The sequence below is a fragment of the Bipolaris maydis genome (genome assembly GCF_028858645.1).
Source record: "Bipolaris maydis strain C4 unplaced genomic scaffold PSV08scaffold_2, whole genome shotgun sequence".
In the NCBI taxonomy this organism is placed as follows: Eukaryota; Fungi; Ascomycota; class Dothideomycetes; order Pleosporales; family Pleosporaceae; genus Bipolaris; species Bipolaris maydis.
Window position 1 is genome coordinate 1,464,943 of NW_027093858.1, and position 17,301 is coordinate 1,482,243.

General features: G+C 52.1%; 4 protein-coding genes across 4 annotated transcripts; 3 read left to right on the top strand and 1 right to left on the bottom strand.

Annotated features, from left to right (window-relative positions):
* Nucleotide 1: 1 nt before the first annotated feature.
* PSV08DRAFT_215689 (uncharacterized protein) lies at nucleotides 2–2,451 on the bottom strand (the record flags this gene model as incomplete). Its single annotated transcript, XM_014229113.1, has 3 exons — nucleotides 2–115; nucleotides 183–2,331; nucleotides 2,394–2,451. The coding sequence occupies 3 exons, from the start codon at nucleotides 2,449–2,451 to the stop codon at nucleotides 70–72; spliced, it is 2,253 nt and encodes a 750-aa protein (XP_014084588.1). The 3' UTR covers nucleotides 2–69.
* A 411-nt stretch (nucleotides 2,452–2,862) lies between these two features.
* On the top strand, nucleotides 2,863–5,000 carry PSV08DRAFT_194957 (asparagine synthase-domain-containing protein). The gene is made up of 3 exons (XM_014229112.2): nucleotides 2,863–3,585; nucleotides 3,629–4,664; nucleotides 4,889–5,000. Exons 1-2 carry the CDS (start codon nucleotides 2,902–2,904, stop codon nucleotides 4,661–4,663), a joined length of 1,719 nt encoding a protein of 572 aa, XP_014084587.2. The 5' UTR covers nucleotides 2,863–2,901; the 3' UTR covers nucleotide 4,664; nucleotides 4,889–5,000.
* A 2,166-nt stretch (nucleotides 5,001–7,166) lies between these two features.
* PSV08DRAFT_194959 (uncharacterized protein) lies at nucleotides 7,167–10,814 on the top strand. The gene is made up of 16 exons (XM_014229111.2): nucleotides 7,167–7,311; nucleotides 7,366–7,500; nucleotides 7,576–7,940; nucleotides 8,000–8,357; nucleotides 8,408–8,460; nucleotides 8,510–8,656; nucleotides 8,710–8,763; nucleotides 8,815–8,873; nucleotides 8,931–8,959; nucleotides 9,011–9,030; nucleotides 9,118–9,133; nucleotides 9,183–9,210; nucleotides 9,260–9,334; nucleotides 9,649–9,683; nucleotides 9,740–9,803; nucleotides 10,108–10,814. Exons 1-16 carry the CDS (start codon nucleotides 7,187–7,189, stop codon nucleotides 10,534–10,536), a joined length of 1,992 nt encoding a protein of 663 aa, XP_014084586.1. The 5' UTR covers nucleotides 7,167–7,186; the 3' UTR covers nucleotides 10,537–10,814.
* A 470-nt stretch (nucleotides 10,815–11,284) lies between these two features.
* Nucleotides 11,285–12,591, top strand: PSV08DRAFT_24509 (uncharacterized protein). Its single transcript, XM_014229110.2, has 2 exons — nucleotides 11,285–12,302; nucleotides 12,355–12,591. Exons 1-2 carry the CDS (start codon nucleotides 11,320–11,322, stop codon nucleotides 12,422–12,424), a joined length of 1,053 nt encoding a protein of 350 aa, XP_014084585.1. The 5' UTR covers nucleotides 11,285–11,319; the 3' UTR covers nucleotides 12,425–12,591.
* The last annotated feature ends 4,710 nt before the right edge of the window (nucleotides 12,592–17,301 follow it).

Sequence of the window (17,301 nt, forward strand, 5' to 3'; positions counted from 1 at the left end):
TCTCATCGAGAAATGCTTCCATTAGAGGTCGAGTAATCTATTAAAGTTCAACCACGGATTGTGACTATATCAAGGATTCGCCAGCGCTAAACATGCATCAACTGCAAGACCAACCCTGGTCATAGTCAGTAAGAGTGCATCTCATTGTTTCAAAAATTCGCATTATGAACTTTTGAACTTACCGTCCTTCCTTCTGTCGCACAACATCATCAATAACATCCTTGTCCAGTTGCGGAAACATATTTGTCAACGTCTCAACAACTACTTGGTGCTCCCTTCGCTGAATCCGACGTATCTCTTCTGCCTCTGCAGACGCGCGTTTCGCCGCTGCCTCTTCGGCCGAGGCCTTCTCCCTGTGCCGACTCTCGTCGTGATTTTGTTCGTGTTCAGGAGCCTCTGCCCTTGAACGCGTGGGCAATGGCTGCTGCTGCTTCGACGGTGTGGTTTGCCCAGACGACTGGTGGGTATCGCTGTCGGAGAAGATGCGCCCGATTGTGCTGAGTGGGCGCTGTATAGTGCGCAGCAAGCCTGCTACGGCTGCATTCTCTTCCTCGGGCTGTTCAGCTTCAGACTGATTGTTTTTGACGCTCGTCGAGCGGCGTGGTCCTGCAGTTTCAGCCTCCATCGAATTCCTCTGAGTGAGTTCGGGCCGCAAGGGTGTCGTCTTTTCTTGTATGTGATGGTAGTGTGGCGAAGGCATGCGCTTGTGAGTAGGGGCATTGGGGTGTAACTGGGTAGAAGCAGATGATGGCTCGGCTTCTTCAGCAGCGTGGCGCTCAGCGATGGCCGACACTGCTGCTTCGACATTCTTCTCAAACTCTTCGTTGCTGACTGTTAGTGAAGTTTTGTCTAAACCTTCGATAAACTGTACGGCGCCCATTAACGACGAAATGTAGTAGCCTGCTTCGCCACCGAGCTTCTCCTGGTTGCGGAACCGGAGGATGTATTGTACGTTTGAGACAAGATGCTCTGGGTTGGCCTGCAGCACAGTGTAGATGAGCAGCGGTATAAATGCATCGGCAGACTGGTCTGAATTTGATGTCCGTAGAAAGCCAAAGATGACTTTGCAGCAGTTCAGAATGCAGATGATTTTGTCTCTTGGTGCTCGGTAGCTTTTAATCTTGAGTAGCTCTTGTTGGGCCAGGTGAAGGAATTTCTTCCCTTTTTCGCCAATCGGCTTGATGTCTAAATGTTCTTCTTTGACCCACTTGTAGATGCGAACTTTCTGTGCAAGGATCTCATCGCGTTCCACGTCTTCTTGGTGCTGACCTCTCCTGCCGGGCCTTGTCGGGTCATGTCTTCTTCCGCCTTTACGCGGCGATATTGGCTCTGCTGGTGGGATGGCGGGCGAAAAGGTCTGGGTATATAGCCTGTTCATGACTAGCTTCTCCATGCCTTCTCTTGCATTATCAAACTCGGCGTCTGATACGGTTCGCCATACTTCGCACTGAGCCATCTTCTTTGCTATAAACTCAAGAAAGTCGCCAATGATCTTGACCTGCTCGTGCACCATCCATTGCTTCTTGCCAAATTCAAGAAGGAAAGACCGCAGGAATTTGGCCACTGGGTCTGCTGTTCGGTGACGCAGTTGCTCAAGGAAGCGGTGGAAGTCAAATGGGAGATCGGGCTCTGGCTCCGGGGCTGGTTTCACGGGCTTGTACTTGGAAGCGTGTACGCTAGGAGATGATGGTTCTTGAAAAGATGTGTTGGTGCCAACGCGGTATAAGGATGAGGTTCGCGGGGGTGGAGACTGTATAGGCGCTCCGGAAGCGGCATCTTCCGTCATGGGTATGGGAAGGGGCTTGTCGGGAGGAACGAGGCTCGAGCGGCGTGGAGGGAAGGCTGAAGATGGCGATTCGAGAAGGGGATTGGCAATCTCAAGGCGTGGTGACATGATCTCGTCCTCCCCCGGCGCTGCATTGCCCTGGAACTGGTCCATGATGCTCTGGATCTCTGGCTGAGAGTTATCGGCGGCGTCCCCAGTACCGTCGTTTGCTGTACCATATTCGTCAGCGGCAGCATCTTCCGAGTTGCCCCCACTCGAGCGTGCTTGCGACATGGGGGATGCAGCCCGGCTGGGCACGTTACTCGTCGAAAGATACCTGTCGTCTTTGGGGGGCGGGGGCGGGGGCGAGGGCGAGCGTATGGGGGCCTTTCCTGCAGCTTTCTCGGACAGTTCGCTGGGTGGAGGTGTTGAGCGGCCAGCGGTGGGCAAGTCGTGTGAGGTGGTCGCAGGCTCGTCGACGTGGTGGGCAGAGGATGGCTGTGCGGCTTCGAGCGCCTTTTCCTGTGCTTGGTGCGAGCCTTCCGCTATTGGCTCCGGCTCAGTCTCTGTGGATACAGCGTGTTTCTTATCCTGCGCATCTACCGTGTCCTCGTTGTTGGCCACTGACCCCTCGTCCAGAGCACCGGCAGGCTGCCCCACCTCGCTCGTCGTGGTTGCGCTGTCATGGTCGTGCTTGGGCAGAGAGACGTGGCCTTGGGGGATGGGCTCCTGTTGTGCTTCAGCGGCTACATGGTGCGGATCCGCGACCTTGTCTAGCTGGTCGTTGGTGTTGATGATGTCGTGGGTTGCATCGAGTTGCGGAGTTGGGTTCGGGAGAGACATAGACCGACTGCGGATAAGGAACGTGAAAGAAAAGAAAGGTGCAGAATGGCCGGTCAAACTTCCATGGACAGTCAGCAGCGCTTCACACAGCTCGAACAGCGTCAAAGTCGGTCGGCTCCCTTTGCGGTCGAGACGTGCTTCGCCCAAGACTGCGAGCTGCCCGCATGGATGGTCTCCCGGCATCTAGAAGCCGAATCGCCGAACTACCTCCGTCTGCTATCAACGCCTTCAGATGCGTCGCATCCCCAAACTCTATCGCAACCTCATCATCCCTCCTGTCTCGGCGCCCTGCCATGTGCGGCATCTTCTTCTCCCTCAGCAGGGCCAGCCATGTGACGCCCACTGCCAGTACCGAGCTGCTTCTTCGGCACAGAGGGCCAGATGCCACTGGACAGCATCGCGTCGCTATCGAGTTAGACTCTGCATGCGCTGTACAAGAAGCAAGCCCAACGCGGGTGCACGCCACTTTTCTGTCGACAGTACTTGCTTTGCGCGGCAAGGAAATTGTTCAGCAACCTCTCAAAGACGCAACTACGGATTCAGTGCTCTGCTGGAACGGCGAGGCCTGGAGCATCTCTGGCCAAGCTATCAATGGCAACGACTCCCAGCTCGTCTTTGCTAGACTTCTAGAGGCATGCGCCGGCCAAAGTACAGCCTCTACGTGTAACGTCGTTGAGCTGGTTTCAGCCGTGCGTGGCCCTTATGCATTCGTCTTCTATGATGCGCCAAACAAACGCGTCTACTACGGTCGCGACTGCCTCGGACGGCGATCGCTACTTCGCAAAGACGCTGCCGACGGCACTATTGTTTTGTCCAGTGTTTGCGACAATGTATCTGGTGAGGCTTGGGCTGAAGTCGATGCTGACGGCATACACGTCGTCGACTTGTTGGATGTACATACTGCATATCCATTATTTTCTGATAAGCGGATACCCCACCGTCGTTTCGACCAAGATCAAGACTCTGAAGTCTCTTTCGTAGGTAAGTGGCCCTGTCCGTGGGTTCTGCTAACACCCGTAGACTCTGCCCTTTCCTCTAATGAATTGCTCCATCTCGGACAAAGCCACCCTAGATTTCAGTGTGGTAGACCAACTGAGGACGTCTTTGCTCGAGTCTCTGCAAGTTCGCACAGAACATGTCCGCGAGGCAGTAGCCAGCATGGACATGGATGTGCCAAATCACGCCAGAGTGGCAGTCTTATTCTCGGGCGGCCTTGACTGCACGATTCTTGCACGCTTGTGCCACAATCTCTTGCCACCAAGCGCACCTATTGATCTTCTCAATGTTGCTTTCGAGAACCCCCGCATTCACTCTCAGCTTGAACCCGGCACCAGCCCATATGAGCTTTGTCCCGATCGCATTACTGGAAGATCATCGCATGCCGAGCTTGTTGACGTCTGTCCAGGTCGCACGTGGCGGTTCGTCGCAATCAACGTACCCTACTCTGAAACGCAGGCACATCGTCTCAATGTCATGACACTGATGTATCCTCATAACACCGAGATGGATCTTTCTATATCATTCGCCCTCTATTTCGCTTCACGTGGCAGTGGACTAGTCGGTGCCTCAAATAATGGCAAAACTGAGCCGTACACAACCACTGCGCATGTTCTTCTTTCAGGCTTGGGTGCCGATGAGCTCTTCGGAGGCTATCAGCGACACGATTTAGCCTTTGCCCGGCGTGGTTATTCTGGCCTTATTGAGGAGCTAGAACTTGACTTTAGTCGATTGGGAAAACGAAATCTGGGCCGAGATGATCGTGTCATCAGTGACAGCAGCAAAGAAGTTCGATTCCCGTATCTAGATGAAGATTTCATCGCATTAGCGCTCCGTCTTCCAGTGACTGCCAAGTGCGATTTTGGCCTAGCCCAAGAAGCTGATAGCAAGGATCCAATACTGGCCCTTGAACCCGCAAAGCGAGCACTTCGACTGCTAGCATGGCAATTAGGTATGAAGAAAGTTGCCTCCGAAAAGAAGCGTGCGATTCAGTTCGGTGCCCGCACCGCTAAGATGGAGACGGGCAAAACAAAAGGCACATATGTGCTCAGCAAATGAGGTCAGTCACTTGTCTTCTTCGTCCCTTTCCCTCGCAATGATTCCAAAACGAACAAACGGCGAGACACCAGCGTGTTTCCTCGGGCTGGTGCTACCCACTCTATGGTGCCAGCCTATGCGCGCTTTGGAGTCACTGATGTCTAGTTTTAAAAGGCAAGTCTGAGCCATATGCATATTATCATTTCACAGTTCATACTTGTTTACCCTCGTACTGACAAGTCGTAGGTGATGGCCTGTAGATTACGACGATGTCGCCCAGATTCTGTTACCTTCGAGGCAACACTGTTTGCAACCGAACATCACAGTGTTGCCATCAATCAAAGCTTGGTTCTTGCTTAATAACATATTCTCTAATGCCCGGTGTGATTCATAATGTAGGGGTTTGCACATGAGAATTGCCGGTTATATTGTTTGGTATCCAGTGGCTTCTACCAATAGGACTAATCGCATATTGTTTGAACATCCACAGCGTCTCTCAGCATCAGCGGTCACCAGCGGGTAAGTGTAGTCCTATTGTCGTAATAAATACAACCCACCTATCAGCGCATTGTCATTACCAAAGATGCATCACAGAGAGAGAGCACCAAGAGCCAACGCGGAAGCAAAGTACGTCACTGATACAAGAAGTTCGAAGTGCAAGAACATTGTTATTCGGCAACCAAATCATGAACAGCAACCCATTCCTTTTACCAAGGGTCCAGGCGGTCCACTCATCATCATCAGACCAAGTTTCCCAGCTCCCAATGCAAGTATAAAACCGGCTGTCCCTCCTGCCCATGCAGCATTCCTTAGGGCACCTTCGCTCGTAACAAGGGATCGACCGATGATGAGAGCCTGTCGCTGATGAACGTCAAGCTGACAAGTTAAGCTGAGGTCTGCGATGATGAGAGATAGCCTGTTAAGGATAAAAGAGGGGAGCCTATAGAGAACGCGCATGTTAGCTAGAGCTAAGCAGGGCGTCTTTTATAGTTGGGGGTTGTATCCTCTTCACCGGCCGTGGCCTCAGATCGTACTCAATTTCCTCCTCTTCCTACCTGCCTTTGAATGTAGTTGGGACCCGACCGATGATGAGAGCCTGTCGCTGATGAACATCAAGCTGACAAGTTAAGCTGAGGTCTGCAATAATGATAGATAGCCTGTCAGAATAGAGGAAGGAAGCCTGTAGAGGTTGCGCATGTAAGCAAGAGCTAAGCAGGGCGTCTTTTGCAGTCGGGGATTGTATCCTCTTCACCGGCCGTGGCCTCAGATCGTACTCAATTTCCTCCTCTTCCTACCTGCCTTTGAATGTAATTTGGATCCTGCACCATACTGGCACAAGCGAAGCTTGGACATGTTAGTTCGGAGGTAGGTAGCTGTGGGAAGCAGGTATCGAGCGTGGAAATGGAGGTGAATCATGCGAGAGGCAAAGGCCATGGGCCTGATAAGGTGTTGATCGTGCATTGGAAGGCAAAGAAAAGAAAAAAGGCTGATGGTTGGAGAGACGGAGTGCATGAGACGAAAATAAGTATTATATACCAGGGAACTGTCATGAATGCCTCCTTCTATCCATTGGTGTTCTTACCTCTAACTGTTCTTCCTTTTTGTCATTCTTGCCTCCTTACGAGGACCACTTGGGTACTTGAGAAGGTTTGCGCTTGCGATATGCAACAGGGGGCAGCGGTGCTACTAGGTTTAGATAGTAGGAGCGTTGATTGTATGGAAGGCGATATCTACGGAACTGGGAGGTCGCGGGTGTACAGCAGGAAGAGGTGGTTTTGGCATGTATGAATTTTGCATTGCACAGTATAGTTTTTAGTTGGCGGATTTGTTATCTGAGCGCAGTTGGTGTGTTTGGACATATCATGGGGGCTTTTGGTCTTGGAACTTATGGTTATGAAATGTACTTGAATCTACAGTGGCCTTTTTCGTCTAATGGAAGTGCTGAAAGGAGTAGTAGTGGGACTGTAGTTAATACGATTGCAAAGTCTGTCACTCCTGCATTGGCACCGGCTTCGGCAGTCTCATCAAGGTTTTATGATGGATTGTTGGCTTCTGAGGCAGGGAGTGGTATTATCGTATCTCGCATACTTCCGGCAACGTCTGCTTTTTAGGCGTGTGGTGTTTGCGATATTTACGTCTCTGATGTTACTGTTGTTCGGAGAATGAAAACTACTTGATGATAAATTATTTGGTGATGAGGTGCTGTGTTTCACATTGTATACTGGCAGTCTGAACATGCATGGGCATGAAGTGAATGTCGCGTGTTTTTCGCGCGTACTATTATATAATGTGATTAAAATAAATAATTTTGAACCTTTTATCCTGCTGAATAAAATTCCGAGATTGTAAGTAGAATAAATTATGTATTCAAGAAATTATACAACTATCACATGTGTTTTAAGACCAAGAAACATGCAAGGAAGAGAAAGGTGGGCTGCCAAGAAAAATATGACGCGGGACTTACCGTGCCCGCTCCACAGCGGCGCGATGCATGCTGCACCCCACGCGTCGCGAATCTCTGCAATAACTCAACACCAACCAATTATGACGATGCATCGAGAAACAGACGTCTCGGTACCTCCTACGCCGACATGGCCAGTCAGCGATATAAGCATGCCCCAGATAAACGGCCATGAAGATTTTGGGAGCTTGGTAGACGAGTTATGCCAGTCAGTTTGTGAGGTGCAATGTGCCAACGACGCGGTTCTCTAATGGAGCCATAGATTCTTTGAGCACAACATTAAGTTACCGCATGCTTTCGAAGACCTGCGTCGATCTCAGGAAGGTCACGCCGTCAAGGTTCTCGTCCAATACCTTTCCGACCGAGTCGATCATCCAGCCCTAATTTCGGCCCTGATGTACGTCGAAGCAACTTTATACTACCTGAGAGAGACGTAGAAAACAATACTAGCAAGAAGGCTGACCCAAATCAGGGCTTTGAAAGGACACTTTTCAGCCCTAGAAGAAACCAGCGATGAACCGGGGGTCAACGAAGCCCGCGGGTACGCATGCGAATTTGTTGCATGGCAGTTTTTGACAAATCTGAAGGAAGCAGAAATCATAGAGTACCTGCTTGTTGAACTACCTCCTGCGTCAGCCTCGAACAGCCCGGATACAGCAGATGTTCAGCAAGATCGCCAGAACGGAGCTGGCAGCGCAGGCCCAACTGAGCGCACGCCTCTTCTGCCGACTTCGAATGGTGATTACTTTAACCACAATGGCTCCGCACTGACCCGATTTGGGTCAATGATGTCACAATGTGAAAACCTCAGTGCTCTAGAACTTGCCGCCGTATCCGGTACGTTAATGATAGCCTTGTGTTGGCTCCTATGTGGCCTAGAGACTGAACTAGTATAGGTGCCAAAAAGTTCCTTTCACAGAAACCGGTCCAGAAGATCATCAACGGCTTATGGAAGGGCGATATCGTCTTCTGGGAAACCCTTAGCTTACACTCAGAGAAAAAGCCCAGGAGATACAACCGGAAACAAGCCGATCCGTTCTCCCGTTTACGTGTACCCATGTATCTCAAAGTCTTTGAGACATTGTTCTTCGCCGCCTTCTTGGCACTCTACTATGCGGTACTGGTGAGGCGCGACAATACTCGCATCACTGTTCCTGAGCTACTTCTCTATGTGTGGATTGCCAGCTTTGCTTATGATGAGTTTGCAGATTGGATCGATGCCGGACAAACGTCATTTTATGCTTCGGACTTTTGGTAACACCCCTATCCGTTTGAGTCGATATGGTACTCTCTAACCTCAACAGGTGGACGTGGGATATAAGCATAGTGGTTGTTGGCTTTGTATTCTGCGTGATGAGTGAGACATCCAGACTATGTGATTGAGACAGGATCTAAAATCCCTACAGGAGTTGTCGGTTTGGCGACAGGCCATGCTGCAACAATTGATCAGGCGTATGATGTACTTGGGCTGGAGGCGCTCTTCCTGATACCACGCATATTCTCCCTGCTGAGTCTCAATCGTTATTTTGGAACTCTAATCCCCTGTCTAAAAGGTTGGCGCACCTTGCTGTGCAATGTTCGCTTTTTTCGGCTAAATCAGATACAGAGATGACGAAGGACTTTGTCAAGTTTCTATCACTCGTAGTGATCTTGTACCTAGGTAAGGAGGCGTACTGGATTACAGTGAATGTTAACTTATTGTTATTTCTAGGTTTCTTGACTACCTTTGTGTTGCTAGCTCGCGATAGCCGGTTTAACGCGAAACAGATGGTCAGTCTTGCAAATTCTGCCACCTGAACCACAATATACTTACTTGCCCCCCCTCAGTGTTGGATCTTGGTAAAAGTCTTCTTTGGGTGAGCGAAGCCATGTTGATACTGTCATTGTATCCGCTGACTCTTTGTTAGATCGAGCTATCTAGGATTTGGTGAGTTAATGCTTCCATGCAGAACCTGCGCAACTGATACACTGCCACCACCACCGATTCTATAATAACTAACATAATCCTGGGCAGATGTTGCTGAAGAGATGTATGCAGTCTCCAAAAATAAATGTCAACTGTCTATTAACGATCCACAGTTCTCCATTATTTGGGCCTCCGGTCATGGTAGGATTATTTATAACATTGTCTTGCCGTCCTCTGACTCGTGTATTAGCTAATTTTTGTCACTTTGACAAATATTCTCCTCATTACAAGCTTGATTTCGCTTTTGAGTAACTCATTGAGCAAGGTACTTATTATTTTCGTTGGTCGTCGATTCCCCATTCCTAAAGTCGGCGTACATGTTTTATGCACGCCAAGCCACGGTCCACATTCAACTGCGCCCCCTTCATTTCGAGCTACTCCACTAGGATGTATGACATGGAGAAGTTCCTTGATTTTTTCCAACCATTGTTTTTTGGGGGGGTATGATACAGCCACACTTGACGTTCTACCCCAGTTCCACGACAACCATGTCCTTCCCCTAGGCTATGAGGAGCATGGCTATAGTACTGATCCATGTACTGTGTGATGAAATGCATACAGAGAACTGACCAATGCTAGGTCTTGGACCACGCCAGAGATGAGTACTCGTTTGTGTTCGTCCACCCCAACCATTTACCTTTAAAAATTACTGATTTGGGCATGGATGCAGTTACTCAGTCTATGTGCTTGAAGCATCAAGCTCAAATAGGCTGACATACTTTCTGCCTCCACTGGTACGTACATTTTGTAATGCTATTATGGGGAGGTAAAAGCGGGCATTAAGCGCCGGGCTGTTGAGCGGCCAATTGGCACAGCCACTATGACAAGAGTGGAAGTCACACTCATGTCCAACCAATTTTTTGCTCGAATTGCTCGAGGAGTGTCATTTTGTGGGCGCTATGCCGTTGTTACCCTGCCTGCGAGCCTTGTTCTGCCGCTCAGGCTTTCTCGACACAACTGCACTGCAAACCCATGTGGGCCCTTGACGAAGCTACTCGCACACTCGGCTTCCCCGTCGCAAGGCTGACCGGCTTCCAGAATCTCATTCCGCTAGTCATCCGCCCGTTGCGGCTCATTTTGCCCTCTGAACGGCTGAGGAGTGTCCGGATCGTCATGCTCAAGGCAACACATCTGCCCCACGTATTTGTAATCTGGGCCTTTGAGAAGCTGAGCAATCATCACAGCGGCAAGGCCAAGATGACGACGTTTAGCGGTCCCCAGTCGCCTGCGCCGTCCAAAAGAGCCCCTCGATTGGCTGTGAATTCGCCGCGCTTGCTCATGGCGAGCTTCCCCAATTCAATGGGAAGGGCTCAACAGGCGATTCGGCCTCAGACTCGAACGGGGTTGCCGGAATCAGATGCTCAGTTGAGAACACTAGTTGCCAAGTTATCCACCCAGGTAGAACAACTTACTGCGATGGTGTCGCAGCTCCGGGAGGACCGCGAAGCGAGCACATCGGCCGCGTGAGGGCCGGCGCTTGCAGCCGCGGGAGTAGAGGTAGGCATGTTCAGGAAGGGCAGCAGAGTAGTGGGCAAAAAATCAAATAGCATTGCATGTTTTCATGTCGAGAAGTGTCGTCGAGCAATTGCGCATGAGAATGGGGGGTGTTGGGGTCTCGCAGTCACACGAGACTGGGGCCGTGAATGAATGTATGAACGAACGAACGATCAACGGCGGATGGGCGCAGGGCAGGCTGGCCAGGATGGACAGTTTCATGGGAGACGCACACGGGCATGGGTACAACCGCCCTCTCCTCTTGCGCCTCAAAGCCCGGTCGGCGCAAGGATTTTGTGTTCGGCCCGCTAAGGTCTAGGTACCCGACAGTGTGGTTCACTTGGCTACCCCGGTCAAGCCACTGTCGACTGCATGCCCCTGCACACGCACACTCCTTCATAGCCCCATGAACTAACAGGCGCTGCCGCGTAGGCGGCTCGAGCTTTGTTCATGCTGGTCTTGCCTAGCATAATTTGGGAGTCTGCCTAACACTCAAAAGCCCACTGTTTGAACGCATGCTTCGAGAATACACTGGTGGAGCATACAGACCGAAGTCTGATCTTGTGTTTGGCAAGGCTGCTCAGCTGCTGCTTCTTACAAATATAACTTATCTCGGTTCAGCCTTCATTCACCTTCTTCATTCAGCTTCCTGCACTCCACTATCTCCTCTATCCACCTTCACTCCTCACCACCTTGGCCAACCTCAAGGACTTTGTACATTGTTTCCCTTTGTTCCTTCTCTGTTCTTTCATCACGATGTACCCGGACCAGCCTACGCCGCCCTTCAAATCGCCCTACCAACTCCGTGCTCCAGAGACTGGCGCCCTAATGGAATCGCCCTATCCTTCGCCAGGGCGAGGAGAGTCGCGGTCCAAGTACCCGCAAGGCCTCGGTCTATACGAAGTTCAGCCTGTCTTCCCAAATCGTCTGCCTCCATCACCCCAGCCCTCACCGAATTGGAATGGCCAATTTGCAAACGTTTCTTCGCCAGGAGATTTTGCCAACCCATATCTCTCGGGGGCTTTCGACTATCCAGTATCCCGCTCACCCTTGCCCTGGTCATCTGCACAAGTATCCCCACGTTCGTCTCTGTCATATACACGCGAAATGTCGGCATTTTCCCACGATGGCTCAGAGCACGCGTACCCTAGCGTAGTGAAGGTCGAAACTCCGAGTTGGAGCCCACAAATTCAGTACAGTACAGACGGACCAGGACATATGCATGGACTTCCAAACTCGAGGCAAGATTCCCTCACAGTAGCACCAGAACGGCTCAGTACAAGCATGTATCCATGCGAGAATGCATACCCATCACCAGCCCTGCTCCGAAGCGAAGCGAATCCCATGTACAACTACAACGACGTGGTATACGAGAGAGCGCCGTCAGAGGGAAGCCTGCACAGCCCACAGTCTCGAAAAGCTTGCCCCAGCCTCGCCGTCACAGCCGTACAACGCAGACAAACTCGTAACCGCAGACATACCGATCCAGCTCATGCTGCATACTTGTGCAAACTTTGTCCTGACAAGGGCTTTGCCCGGAAACACAACCTGACGCAGCATTTGCTCATACACGAGCCAGTGCGCAGGAAAGATCATGTGTGCCCTTACGAAGCGTGTGGAAAGGAATTTGTACGCAGGGCGGACTTGGTACGTCATGATGAGTGTGTGCACAAGAAGAGGAGGCCATGGCAGTGTGAGAAGTGCTCTGCTGTGTTTGGCCGCAAGGATACGTTGACAAGGTAAGGAACAGTCGAGCAGGTCTACTTGACCATGTCACTGACAATTCTCTAGGCATAGGATTGATGGATGTTCTCGTCGTATGGAGGTCATAAGTTCCGGAGTTGTCAATTCACATTTGTGAAACACAATCATTTATCCGTCTTGAGGTTCGCATGGCAGATGGCAGCAAGTGTTTTTTTAATGTTTCGGGTTTGGATGACATTGCTGTTTTTTTTTTGTTTTTGGCGTGGGTGGACATTTGCATTTTTGGAGTTTTTGAGACGCTCGAAAGGAGGTGAGAGTGGTAGACAAATTGCTGTGACATAGTGAGGGTGCCTGGCTTCAATGCGCATGGGGCCCTCTCGCACGTAGTGCCAATATGATCACATTGAGCTCGACTAAGCATGTGCATTTGCAATTGGCCATAGAAGAGATGTGCTGAGTGTGGCATCATCTGTCTGGGTTCAGGGTAGGTGTGGAAACGCCACCAAGGGCAGTCCCTGGCAACCACACACGCCGGCACGGGCTGCCCACAACGTCTTTCTGTACAACCCACCTGAGGCGGGGATGACACGGGGACCATTACCGCAAGCCACGAGCCGCGGCCCATGGCCAGCAGCCCAAGACGACATGGATGCGTCTGTTTGTGAAATGGTGCAGGCATGGTGCATAATAAGCGCCCTCTGTGAGCCAGACGCAGGCGGGCCGCATCTGACTGGCCCACGATACGCTGCGGCCTGTGGCACAGCGGCGAGGCTCACGGGCGTACAGAACTAGACGCAGGGTGCTTCGGCTGCGAGGGAGAGAGAGAGGGATATTGCCTGGCTGGCCGCCTGTTGCCGGTGTGGTCTGGGGCGGCCTTGACAGCAGTGACAGCGGGCGACCGTGGCTCGCACAGTGCTGCAGCGCTTTACCATGTCTCACATCGCTCACGACCCACATGGCATATCAATCCCTGGAAGAGCTGGCTGCAACTTAGCCGTCTGCCCCAAGACTAGCGGGATAGCGTCGCGGCGGGCGCTTAATGTATGGTCGTCTGGGCTTGTCTTATCTGGCTCGAGCCACGTCGGCTGGTTGGAAGGTTGGAAGGGTGCAGGGCCTGAGTGCGCTAGCCCGCTTGCGTCACGGCACCACAGCCCTTTGCACTCTCCCACGCTCCCACACCCGCACACCCTCCCCAGCGACCTCCCCGTTTCGTCTTCCTTGTTTCATCGCGTCTCTGCGTCTAACTCCTCCTCCGCTTTGCACGAACCCGTCATCGCAACAACGGCCGCCTGCTGCCCGACCCGCCACTCTGGGCCGAGTCACACACACACACGCAGCTGCGTGCGCTCTCTGGCCCCAGCAGTCCCTCTCTTTCTTCTGCCGCTGGGTAATGGGTGCGTGAGACGATCAACAGCCGCCTCGCCGTATAGTATAGTACACGCATTTGCATTTGCATTCGCATTCCGAATGACCGTCCTGCAAAAGAAGCGGCTTCTGGCGTCGACATGACGCTTCCCGAACAATACCCGGCGCCACTCATGTGACGTGCTTCGAATGCGAGTGACGGCACACATTCTTCGGCTGGATGGAGACGCCTCCCAATCCAGGCTAGCTATTGTCCCCTCCACCCCCCAAGTATTGAAGCCAGCTGCCCTGCCGCGGAGGATTGTACCTGGACTGGCTCCTCTGCTGCGAGCCAAGCCCATCTCGACTGAGACATTTTACTGCATTGCGTCGCAGTCGGGTCGCTGGATGGGCCACTGTAACATCGGCACATGTTCGCAATGGAGTCCAGATTGACTCTAGAGTCCACGAGTATTGATGTGCAGCACTCCCCGCGTATCAATACGAGTTGTGGGTTCCACAACCTCATTGGACAGCGATACATCAGGCCAAAAGGCAGCCGTGAGTACACAAGCCTGATTCTGCCTATGCCTGACATCAGCCGTCGTTGCCGGCTATCGGCTTCCCCCAGGGCCGATGGGCGCCGCCCATGGCAACACCACACGGTATCACGTTCACTCGGTGCATGGCCGTTGACGTAGCCATTCAGCTCCTGCAATATACAACCAACAGCGTCATCCGTTGATCTCGAGCCTGCGGTCAGCTGCTAAGGGCATTCATGTGCAATTAAAGGAGCCAGTAATTCGCGAAGCGACCAACCATCCCATGTCTCTGCAATGAAAGGTGCGGCTGTTGAGTCACTGTGTGGACAAGAATGACACTGGAACCAACTGTACCGCCCCCCCTTCGCCCCCCCTCTATCATGTTTCTAGCGTCAAGATGCATGGACCTGTGCTGGTTGTGGCCTGACTAGGTGTCTCTATTCTCAAGACATGGAATCTCGCACGGTTTCACCTAGAGTCGTCTCTCAAAGGGCAGACAAACGTGGTAACCAGGTACCTGCATTCGCGTCATGGAATGAAACAGCCAAAACGCCCTGCTTCTCGTTCGCTGCAAGCCCTCCCCCACAGCGGACATCTGCGGAAGGGAAGGAATAGAGGCGTTAGGCCCCCAAATGCACAGTCGCGGTATCCTGGTAAACGATTTGCGTTATTGAAAAGGCAGCAAACGGGGCGTCGTAGATTTCCGACATGCATGGCCCAAAAAGAGGAGTTGTCAGCTCGATTTCAACATTCGGGGTTGTTGTGGCTTCGCGTCTTTCAATGTCTCAAAAGGACAGGAGGTAGGTACCCGCACACCATCGTGCTGGCACAAATTGACGGACAGGTTGCTGGGACACCGCAAACACGGTGCTGGTAACGCATCTGACGCAACAGCACGCCATTGCGCATCATGTTGTCTTTTCTGCCGCCGTGTTGCGCAAATCACCAGGTACGCGGCGCTACGGCGTTTAAGCAGGCTGCAGTAGCCGCGATGCTTCCGCCACCCGCGCGAGCCGCTGAATCCTTACTAGCGAAGCGCATCGCCGCGCGTGTGCCTCCGCGATAGACGCCGCCTCGCTAGAGCCACGTACAACACTGCTAAAACCAACGTCGCATGGCAACTGCTCTGCTACCGCGCACTTGCGCCATGGGCGATATCATGAGTTTTTGTTTGAGCACAGATAAACGCACAGCAGAGAGGGATTATAGTACCACGGCATACATTCACATTAGGTTGACCGGCGCAGGCAACAGGGTTGAAGCTGCGTAGAGTTCCACCCACTTTTCGGCTTGGGGTTGTTAGTGCCGAGACGATACGTATAGTGGGGGAATCCACAACAGAGCCTTGCGAAGCCAGCCAAGCAGCCACCTGGGTTTCCTCCCTTGCGATGCGCGATCCTTTGACTGACGGGGGTAGGCCACTAATTACGGTCTTCGCTACCAAAAGTCGGTGACTTTGCGGTTGGACATATCTAAATACGTCCGTTCGACGCACTTCAAAAAAGAGCGCCCGAAGACGCGGATTTTGTGTTCTCTAATAACAATGACAATGACGATAATGATGTCGAGCGTGGCTAGTCCCCCAGGCATCAGAACGGAGAATAATGGAGTATATTCCCGGTTTCGCTTGATGATTATCAGGGTAACGCCCATCACATCAGCCCGGCCGAGCCAATCGTTCGAATGCCCTAGGGCTGGCCCACTATTTGCGGACACGGCTGTCGGCTTCCCCGACCAATGATATGATTGAGCGCGTGTATGGACCAGTCTCCAGAAGCAGACGTGGGCCGAGCAGCGTCCATGTGGAATCACAGACTTTGAGAATATGCAGGAAACCCACCCAAAAATCCGGGAGCTGGGAACGCTTACCGCACTAACCCAGTGCAGCGCCTTGGCAAAATACCACCCACGATGGAACAGGAAGGCGGCGAACTGCATCCTCTACACAGTTAGCCTCTGCCCCCAAGCTGACCTGCACACATTTGTCAGGCGAGGCTGTTGCGCAACCTCACTCTGCATTCCTCCGACCAGAAATACGTCCCTATGTGTAGTACGTACATAGTGCGTATGTACCTGTTGTGTTTGCATGGCCTAGTCTGGCGCGACAAAGACTGGTTTCAAGCGCAGTCGGTCCTATTCCCCAGCCTATCGGCAAACGGATGTTTTATTGCTAATGCCGAACGACCAAGTTTGATTTTGAACAGGAACTATGTTGACAGCATCCTCAATCGCCTGTCATAACCGGCCTCGGCATGTTCGCTACCCGGAGCCTGCCTTTAAACAGACAAAACTCTTGGCGCTTGATACCTCTTCAACAAAGCTTCGGCACTTTTGCGGTTAACCCGTCAAATACACGTAATCGCGTCGGCATTCAAGCCACTCAGGTCGGCCATCACATGGACAAAAAAAGAAAGTCAAGCTGATGGCGTTGCGCCATGAATGCCCCCCCCCCCCCCCCCCCCCCCCCCCCCGCCCCCCGGCCCTCCCCGGCCCCCTTTCTCCTGCTGAGATCGCAACGTTGTGGCACGGCCAGATCGGGCCGGTAATTGGCATATCCCGCAACCATCTTGCTTGCTACAATCGGCTGTTTCCTCCGAGATCTTCAGCTTGGTCTCATTACGCGGCGAAAACGCACGATCGTGTCAAGCGACTCTGGGATGAACGCGGACAGAGCGTAGATGTAGGATGGGCTTTGCGCTCCGCGGGGAGAGAACTAGATCCTCTTCATCTCGCTTGCGGGGAATCACCACCCCTGATTCCCTGACCCGTCCATCGTACGAGCTCCCGAAACACAAACAACAAGCAAGACATCAAGGCCCAGCCTGCAATGTCTGTCCACATCGCGTACTGCAACTACATACAATGACACGTTGTCCACTGTACTGGTAGCGACTGCGTGGCATGCAACCACATGTATGTCTAGCAAGTCCATGGCTATCACATGTAAGCCCTTGGGTCCAGTAGTGTGCCGACGGGCGTACATTCATAAGTTCGGTAAGAATGCGTTTGCACAAAATGTTGATCAGCTCCCTAGGCAATGGCCGCTGACAACAAAGCTGCGGTAATAAGCCCAGTACACTGAATTCAGAAACATGGCCAAACAGAAGCATCAGCAAATTTGCGACAAAAAAAACTTCATGCACGGCGC